The sequence below is a fragment of the Dasypus novemcinctus genome, chromosome 10 (assembly GCF_030445035.2).
Source record: "Dasypus novemcinctus isolate mDasNov1 chromosome 10, mDasNov1.1.hap2, whole genome shotgun sequence".
In the NCBI taxonomy this organism is placed as follows: Eukaryota; Metazoa; Chordata; class Mammalia; order Cingulata; family Dasypodidae; genus Dasypus; species Dasypus novemcinctus.
The window spans coordinates 18,271,921-18,282,585 of record NC_080682.1 but is presented as its reverse complement, the minus strand read 5'-3'; the positions used below and the strand labels follow the sequence as shown (position 1 = coordinate 18,282,585).

The 10,665-nt window shown below is 33.2% G+C and overlaps 1 protein-coding gene across 1 annotated transcript; it reads right to left on the bottom strand.

Moving 5' to 3' along the window:
• Positions 1–6,587: 6,587 nt before the first annotated feature.
• Positions 6,588–7,541, bottom strand: LOC101431407 (olfactory receptor 5AN1-like). The gene has a single exon (XM_004479256.1). It carries the CDS (start codon positions 7,539–7,541, stop codon positions 6,588–6,590), a length of 954 nt encoding a protein of 317 aa, XP_004479313.1.
• Between the last annotated feature and the right edge of the window lie 3,124 nt (positions 7,542–10,665).

Here is a 10,665-nt window from a genome sequence, read left to right as displayed (position 1 = left end):
CCTGATATTAACACCTCATAACATTAATGTACATGTTTTGTTTCAGAGGAAACATTCTTATATATGCAGTATTAACCATACTCATTTTTCACACGTGGTTTTGCTATGCTATACAGTCCCATGTTTCATTTTTTAGCTTTCCTTGTAGTGATATACATGACCTCAGACTTTCCCTTTCAATTACTCTCCTACCCATATATAAGACTGCTATTCACAAACATTATGATGTGCTTTCACCACTTAATTCATCTCTAAACATTTACAGACAACCTTTTTACCAATTCTGCACAGAATAAACCTCAGTTTTCCATTCTCTAACCTCATTCTATTTTCTGGTTACATATTCTAGCTATTAACTTCATGGGTCTGCTTTATGAGCATTTTTGATAATGCATATATACCACTTACCTTGTGCTTTAAAACAAACCATGCAAAACTTAATTAATTACTCATGATTCTGTCAGGTATCTTACTAAATCAGCTGGGTGATTCTTCTGCTGTTTCTGGACAGGTAGTTCTCATCCTCGGAGCTGACTACTTGTTGGCTAGGGTAAAGGGATTGGTGACTGGGTCACATGTTACTCAATATCCACTAGGCAAACCTGGGCTGTTTTCACATTAGGTTTGGTGTTCCATAAGCATCAAACAGGCAAACCTCAATGCACAAGTACTTTCCAAGCCTCTGCTTGGCCAAAGCAAGTCACATGGGAGGGAGTCACCTGCCCGAGGATGTGGATGTAGAGAGGCACAAATATATTGGGGGCCATCACTACAGTGATCTTTCACAATATGCTTGGAATAAAGGTATGCATAAAGGGATGAACCTTGGTTTACACTTTTCACTGCTCACCTGCCATTTACCCTGCTCTTTATTACTTTATAAAAGCACCTTAATTTTATTCCAGTATCCACCACTTCCCCATGAAGCTACTTGTCTCAGTTGGAATTATTCTAAATATAATCCTATTTTCTATTCCAGTGATTAGTTTAGGAATGTACATGAGACCTAAGTCTGTTGGGGGGAGGGGCGGGGGGAGGAAGAAAACAGTTCCTGGAAAAAGTTTTCTTCATTTTTATGAGAGACCTACAGAAAGAGATTATCTCTGTTCTTCTAGACATTGTCTGATCTATATACAACTTCTTGAACAACTGCTGCCTCCCTCCTACCAGCCTGAAAATGAACCAGCACCAGGATATGGAAGGAACATGTGGAATGAACTGAAGTTCTTGACATCATTGAGCACGTGAATCAACCTATCTGTAAACCATTCTAATCCATATCATGTGAGATCATTTCTATTAGTTATATCACTCAAAGTATCTTAAGTAATAAAAGTGTTATTTTACTGAAATTCTTTAAATTAAAAGGATGGCATATCTTTAAAAAAAATGTATCAGCAGGTAGCAATCCTGCTTCTTCTTTAGCTCTTCTCACCTCTGTCTCTGGTCAAAGGTTCATTAGTAGATTTGGGGAAAGAGATGGAGAAAGAACTAATATTTTCTGTTTCACAATATTTTTTACAAATCTTTTATACAAACACCTGCACTGTAGATTTTGAATGAAAATCCTGGAATTTTTACCTTTGTTTCCTGACATCAATTCACACTACTACCTAAAAGCTCTGAAATTGCCTACTTCTATGTGTTATAATTACCAGTGTATTTATGCTCGTAAAAAGTTTTGCAAGCTTGAGCTATGTAAATTATTAATACATCTTGGTCTTTTAAGCTGAATTTCCCTAACCATGTGTGGCAATGAACACTTTTAAATGATGTACTATTTTAATTGAACATTTAAAAATGATAGATCCTTAAAAATTATAGAATTGTCACATGGACGTTTTTCTATATGTCCATATAGCAATTGTATGCTTTATATTTTTACATTTAACTATTATCTGTGGAATATAGTTTCAGAGATATTATATATGAAGACTAACTTGATTGGTTTTCCAAACCATGGATTTCACCAGTATTATGAATTAAATATGTGATTTCTTTCTCACAAGTTTAGGATGCCACTTAATTCCAATATGAAATTTTAATATTAATTATAGTCTATTCTGGACCTTTATAATAAATTTTATTCTATTCTATTAATTTCTGCTTATTTTTCAAATGTCACACACTGTTTTAATGACTTGCTTTTATAATGTATGTTAATATTTGTGGGTATAATTAATTTTTCCCATTTCTTTTCCCTTTTATGATTTTTCTTTCACTTGACTTTTAAATCATTTGGGAAAGCTGCAAAGTTTTATATTAATAATTTGTACAAGACTGCATGAATCTTATGAATAAATGTTGGAAGAATTGACTTTTATGCGTTATTTTAACCATATATGTTTATTTAACTAATTCTGACTATTTTTTCTCCTAACTTTTGATTTTCTGGGTATTTGACTCTCATTGGATAGATCAGTATATAATCATAGTGAATATAAATAATGACAAATTTTCTTTTCTTTTCTAGAATATCTCATTGCATTTATCATGTCTTTTTTACATTAGCCAAAACAACAAGGATAAAGCTAAAAATAATGTTGACAGTAGGAGATTTGGTTTTGTTTCTGATTTTACTGGGAATGCATTAAATATTCCACTGAAGTGGGACAAACTCTAAATAGCTAAGGGAGATTATTTTGAGTATTGCTGTTTGTGGCCTCAGATTCAATATGACTCTGGTATTCTAACATCTCTTTAAATTTTTCTTTTTTACTTTTTTATTTTTCCTAAGTACTGGACTGTTTTCATTCAACAGCACCCCAAGCACTAGAGTCAATAATGAGTTGACTAATATGTTCATTTATTTCTCCAAAGCAAGGAGAGAGTGGTAAAAACATACCTATCCTGGAATTCAGACAGCAAACAAGACCTGGAATTGGCTTGGTTATGGTCCATATTAGTTGTCACAGGAATGCATAAGGGAAAAGTCAACAGTGATGTATAATGAGAATTAATTTTTATTGTTGAGACCTGTTCCCATTATTACTTTGCATTGTGATTAGGTCATTTGCAATAGCATTATAAGGTACTATTATAATGTCCTAGATACTACTGTAATTTCTGTCATTTAAGAATATGCTTTTGAATTGGGTTTTGGTTGTTTATGAATTTTTTCTGCATTTATTTTTTTTTGAGACTTCAATACTGTTCTGTATTTAATACATTTTAATTTGTTGTCTCAGAAGGCAGAGAGATTGCTAAATTTGACAAAGATTTCAAAAATATAATTCTATATGAAAAAGACATAGTTTTCAGCATTGTATGTGCTGTGCTTTTGTGGCAGCACTTATTCTCAGTTTTAAATTTGATGTCTTGATGTAAGGTCAAAATATATTTCAGCTGCAATTGCGTCAAAGAGATACATATTTTTCTCATTATATCAATCTGCCTTTAAAATTGATATTTTTGGATTTTAATTATGATTTTACCAGTCACATTCAGAAATATAAAGTGTGAATTTTTCTATAGTTGTTTTTATTATAATTGTACTATTTGATGTCACAATAATCATAATTTAAATGTCAATAGAATGAATTAAATGGGCTACCAAGATGGCTTTAAAAATTACTATTCAGGATTGATTTGGCTTTATTGAATTATTTAGACAAGTATTTTTCTTTCTCCCCAACTGCTTTCTGTTTTTCATGAATCTACATTATGTTGGAATGGACAATATTCCTGGATAAGAGAAAAACAATTTAAATTGCACTGTTAATTTTCATCACTTTAATGCACTAATTTTTTTCTGCTGTAACAATGACATGATCTGTCCATAAACCTGCCAAAGTCCTTCAGTCTGATATACATATTTCAGAAAAATATTTGAAATCTTCAGTATCTATGTTCTGGTTGCTGGTCAATTTTTGTTTAACACTTGTTGAGTCAGTTCTATTAACATGGTTTTCCAGAAATTTATCATCCATTCCATTTTTGTCTTTATTATTTTTTCTCAATGAATGTTTTCTTTAAAATTTAAATTTCTTTCATATTATTTCTTTCTCTTAATTTGGGTGTTTTGGTTTCCTTGCAAAGTATGCTATTAAATATGGCATTATATATGCCTGTATGTTTTATCTATATTCTTGAAGCTCTTTCAATTTCAGTTATCCATTAGTTCTTCTCTTTCCTAATATATTACTGCTTATTATTTTTCCACTATTTTCCATATTATTTATTCTCATGCTTCTTGCAATTCCTTCAATTAAGAGATTTGCTAATTATATTCCTTTTTCTTAATATATTTTTCATTCTTTTTTTTTTAAGATTTATTTTATTTATTTATTTCTCTCCCCTTCCCCCCCTACCCCAGTTGTCTGTTCTCTGTGTCTTTTTCCTTCGTCTTCTTTGTCTGCTTCAGTTGTTAGCGCCATGGGAATCTGTTTCCTTTTGTTGCGTCATCTTTGTGTGTCAGCTCTCCGTGTGTGCGGTGCCATTCCTGGGCAGGCTGTACTTTCTTTCGCACTGGGCGGCTCTCTTTACGGGGCGCACTCCTTGCACGTGGGGCTCCCCTACACAGGGGACACCCCCGCGTGGCACGGCACTCCTTTATTTTTTATTCTTTATAGGACAGATAGATCACACAAAATGTTACATTAAAAAAAATATATAGATTCCCATATGGCCATTCCCCATACCTCCTACTTTTTCCACATCAACAACTTCTTTCATTAGTGTGGCACATTCATTGCATTTGATGAATAAAAATATTCTTTCTTTTTAAAATAAAATTGCTGTAAATTTAGCATTGGCCACGTCATATAAGCAACAGTATATTTTATTCATCTCTTCCTTAACTATTAAGCAGTAATTTGGAAACCTGCATATAAAACGTGTTTAAGAGAGGAAGCTTTAGTATTTTATCTGTGATCCTAAGGAAAGATTGAGTCCTTCACTTACTAGCCTTGTGTCTGTAGGCAAGTTTTTAAATTCCACTATCTCAAATTCATCACATGTGAAATTAGTATAACAGAATTTAGCTCAATTTAAGCAATTTCAATTGTTTGAACATGGTAGGCACTCACAAAATAGTAACATTTAACCTTTCTATGTAGTGCTTATTATGTGCCATGGACACTATTCTTGTTCTTAACAAATATCAACTTTCTTTAATCATTCCAGACAACCCAAGAAGGTAGATATGATGTATTCCCATTTTATAGATTTGGAAACTAAGACAGAGAAAGGTTATATATCACAAAGTTAGCAAATAGCTGAGTTTGGATTTGGAACCAGACAGTTTGGGTATGGAAAAAGTTTTATTTTTTAATTTTGAAGTGCACTGGTTAACCATTGCTGCATAACAAACCACCCTAAAACGGAGTGTTTACAAAAACAATGTTGATTATTTGTCACTCATGAATTCTCAGGTAAACTGGTGGTGGACTAGGATTCAGCTACTCTAGGGTAGGCTTAAAGAAAACATTCCTCTGAACTTGGCTTAGTTTGGCCGGAGCTTGGTTGCTCTAGGCCTGGCTTTACTGGGACAGATCTGACACATGAGCCTCTCATCTCCTGCTTGAGCAAAGAGCTACCCAGGATGTGTTCTTTTAAAGGAAATGGTAGAAGCACAAGCAGGCAAATGGAAAGAAACATGCCTTCTAAGACCAAGGCTCTGAATTGGCATGTTATTACTTCCACCAAAATTCTGTTAGTTGAAGAAAATCACATGACAAGTCCACTATCATCTCACACAAAACTTGCACAGAATATTGAAATGTTGGAAATGATCTGATGGTGTCATACCACTAGCTATGTCAAGTAAGAAAAACATATCTGGTTTTAATGGGGGAAGAAATAGAGCTTAGAGTGCCAAAATTTCAGATATTAGATTGGATGTAACATGAACTTTGAATAGCACCTCCCATCATAATTCCCACTAAACAATAGATACGAGGATTAAATCAACAGACTCAGAAGTAACTGACAATGAAAGACCATGCCCCTTTTTCCACCTTTCTTCATAATTTAAATCACATTTCCCTCCCTAAGCTATGGCTGAGGGAGATTTGGTCATGACCGAAAACTTCTTAGATGATTAGCACTGAGAGAAGTCATAGACAAAACTGAGCTATGAAGATTTTACTTTCCAGGGAGCATGCCCAGGCAAATCAAATAGCTTTTTTCTCTCCAAAGACACACCCCTTCTCTCTGTTCATTCTTATCTGCTGAGAAACACAGAACAATCAATGGTCAGCACCATGTATGGATTATGCTGCATCAAAATATTTAGGGGACAAGGTTTCTGGACTCCTGAGTACCCTAGCACTACAAATCCCTAGGAAAAGACACCTGGGATTGAGAAGACCTTAATACTAGAGGCAATAAGAAGTAAAAGTAAATAAAAAGTTGTAGTTAGATTAATAAATAAAATGGCCTCCCCTGAGGACGTTTAAACATAATGAACCTCCAGGGCTTAAAGACAAGGTGTTTCTGTGGCATCGTTTAGATTATTTTCCATAATGGCATATTGTCTCATTCCAACTAAGCACTTGTACATGCGAGTATGAATCTTATTAATTTTCATTCATGTGTATATTTTTGCAGAATTAAGGTAATTCTAATTTGCTAAATCGATCACATATTCACAATCTGTGACTTAGGCAGCATCTTCTCTTCTTTTGCAACCTCTTCAAGGCATCCTTGATCTCCCTATTCCTCAGGCTATAAATCACTGGATTCAGCATGGGAATGACCATAGTGTATAAGATTGATACAAATCTGTCAGAGGTGGAAGAACTAGCAGAGCTAGAACTCAAATAGACATAGATAACTGATATATAGAAGAGGGAAACAGCTATCATATGAGAAGAACAGGTGTTGAAAGCCTTGGACCTGCCTTTAGCTGAAGTTATCTTAATGATGGAGATGACGATATAAACATAGGATATCATGATAATTAGAATATTTACTATTCCATAAGTTATTGTTAACATAGCAAGGATGACTTGTACGAAAAATGTGTCAGTACAGGACAAGTTTAACAATTGAGGCATGTCACAGAAGTAGTGGTTGATAACATTAGGCCCACAGAAATGGAGCTGAAGCAAACCACACAGTTGGGACACAGAAGCAAAGAGTGCTGCTATATAGGCTCCCAAGGCCATCCGAACACAGAGGCTGGGTGACATGATGGATGAATAGTGCAGTGGTTTACAAATGGCAATATATCGGTCGTAAGCCATGGTTGTTAGGAGACAAGCATCGCTCAGTCCCACGGTTGAAAAGATGAAGTACTGGACCATGCAACCCCAAAAAGTAATCATTTGCTGCTTCTGGAAGAAGTTGAAGAGCATCTTTGGGGCTGTGGAAGTAACATAACAGATATCTATGAAGGACAGGTTACTTAGGAAGAAGTACATGGGTGTATGGAGGTGGAAATCCATCCTTATTAGGATGATGAGGCACAGGTTCCAGGTCACAGTTGTGATGAAGATCACCAGAAATATAAGAAAGAGTGCTCCCAAGATTCTGGGAAAATCTGAGAATCCCACAAGGATAAAATAGGTGATCTCTGTAATGTTTCTTCCTACAGTCATTGACTCAGTGCTTTAAAATCATAAAGGAGAAAAGGGAATAATTCCTGAGTCAGGTAAAATATTATTATCATTTTCATATTTGTCAGTCTTTTTCTCCATTAATGTCTTTAAAATAAATATTTTGATGCCGTTCTGGTGAAAAGCACCTATCTTTTCATATTTAAGTAGTTATAAAATAGCTATTCAATGCTTCAAGATCTAAATTTATTTATGGTTTTTCGAGAATTAAGAGTGATATTTATGTAGTTGAATCAGAACTTAAAGACATTACTATTATAAATGCTAACAATATGAAACATAATATAGGTGCCATTGATTATATTAAAATGTTTTAAAGACTTCCCTTAATCATTATAACTCTTATTAAAATAGTAAATGTAGAAGTGGTATCTTCCTAGGATAATTTTGAAATATGCCTTTTGTTCTAGATTTGCACTGAGATTTTTCAAATAACTTCTTTTAAGAAGAATTTTCTCACTTTATGACCACTTTTCAAACTTTTCTACATTTGTATTTAATAGAACATCCGCAAACTGGCCTGAAAAATAACATCATACATTTTAATTCTGATAAATTAGGTAGAACAAGAGAATGTCTACCCCCCTAAATTTATGGTATCAGCCTTCTGTAGAAGCCTTCATACTCAGCATTCTAAATGTAGGCAACTACATTTAACTCTTGGCCCCAACTATTGTCTCAAAATTAGGCTATTTTCCCTAGTGGAAAAAGCATAGAGCTCTGGTTTAAGATTTTGTCTTTTGTCTTTGGGTTCTGATACCTTCTTGCTTTACGAACATAAAAAGTTTTAAACACAATAAACCCAGATTTGCTCAAAATAAAATGAGGCCAATAAGAGCCACTGAATTACTAGGTTATAGGAGAGTTATAAGAGGAAATAATGCTAATACTAAGCACACAGTTCAGTGCATCATAACTGTTCAATCATTGTTGACTATGATCATTGGTTTGCTTAGAAATGCCCAGGGCTGATAGTTCCAAGGGTGGATATGAATGCTACCTGTACTAAAGTTTAATGAATTAATTTGGAAATTCCTGAGACAATGCAGTCAGTCTTGAATTGTTTCCAGGCAGGTCTGTATTCAGACCTGGTGGTCTTTCCAGACAAACCACCTAGACCTATGATGATACAAACCAAATAGGGCATTTTGCTTTCAGTTTAATTGAGTTCAGATAAATTGTGCCATTGAACAATCAACATCAGGCTATGATAGGCCTTGATATATGGACAGGGACAAAGTAAATATTTCATTTCCTAAATACTACAAATGTACAATTGTAAATTTTGTAGATAAGTCAGCATCAATTTCCTTATAAAATAATCATAACAACAAACACCTGTTAGATTTGCTCCCTGCCAGACTGTCCTGTCTTGAGTTGAAAAGGAAAATCAGTGGAAAATGTCAAGAAATTTTTTTACAAAATTAATAATTATGGGAAGATGAACATTCAGATATTAAAGAGATGATTTCTGTAAACCTATAAATTGCTCTAATAATATATAATTTGATAAAGTTTTTATAAATTTAAATAATTCACTATTAATGTCAGAATAGGAATGTGTCAAAAGATCACTTAGAGAATTAAGGAAGAATTCCAGGTATTGCCAAAATTTAATATATGCTAATATTAGTATCTTACCTTGGTGGGGAATGTATACACTCTTTTGTAAATTGTGGGAAATGTAGATTACTATGGATAAGAGTAAAAATAGATATATATATATTTATGTAGTATTCAGATTTGAAGTTATTTCTTATATATAATAACAGAAAGATAAACCCTAAGAGAAAATGGGCTATAATTATTCACAACTTGGTAATGGCAGAAAAACTCATTTATATAAAACACAAAATATTGATAAATTGGGAATAAAGGATGAAAAAGTTTAAAAAGACAATGTAGAATTATCAATAATATAAAAATCTATTTTCCAAAGTAATTAACAATCTCGTATACTGCTATTGAATGCACAAAATAGTTTTATACACACACACATTGTAGCACCATTTAGAATGGCAAATGTAAAAAGTAACAAGTTATTTGACTGGTTTCTCTTGTTTTTGTCGATTTTCTAAAACTTCTTTGTCAGTAATAAGAAAAAGTTATTACAGTATTTAAATCCTCAGAGCATAATAAAAGAGGGTGAAAAAGAGAATTGATGGGCTTTCCTAACTTCTCTTTACTGGCTGTGTGACTTTGTGCAACTTCTTACTCTCTCAGTGCCTTATTTGTCACCTCTTTAAAAATGAACTAATAATAATAATAGTTACCAACTCATAGGGATATTGCAGGGAATAAAAGACATAAAGGGCTTTAAACAACAAGAACCCAAAAAGTGCCAGCAATTTTCATTTCCATTATTATTTTTCTCTGAAAAAGAGGAAAATAGAAGAACTTTCACTGAAGCAACAAAGTGCTCTTCATAAAAAGATTTCCCAAATTAGATGGTCTCTAAGTTTAAACTGAGGAATATTGCTAATGAATTATTTATTTGTATTTTCTATTGTTCTATCTACTACCCAGTGTGGTTGCAAATTCAGGAAGCAATATTCAATCACTACCACTAAGTACCTATCAGCTGTTGAATCTGACTATATACATTTCATGGACTATTTGAGATGCTTGATTACTTAATGGTAAGAATGCTGGAAATTAATATGTGCAACACTCAATAAATATGTATGTATGCATTAATAAATGCTTTGTTCATACAGTTTTAGATGAGCAATTAAGAATAGCTCGTTTCTATGTTATATTCATTACAGCATTAGGAACTTGGAAATCTTTCTGTTTACACTTAGAATAACGTACTACCAATACAAATCCTCAGATGTGTTAACCCAAATGCATTAGATTTGATGAATATATTTTGAAAATATAAACTCTCACATTATTCCTAAAACTCCAACCATAATTGATAATTTCAGTGAAATAGTCATACTGTTTACAAATCAGTTGTCTTAAAATTCTTCATTTTTATGTAAAATACAGTGAGGCAGCCATAATAAAATGTAGTCAATGTCATTAACCATAGCCAAAAGAGTGTAGAGACCTGCATTGTTTTTCTCATTCATACAGAACTTTATCCTAACAATTACTGTTA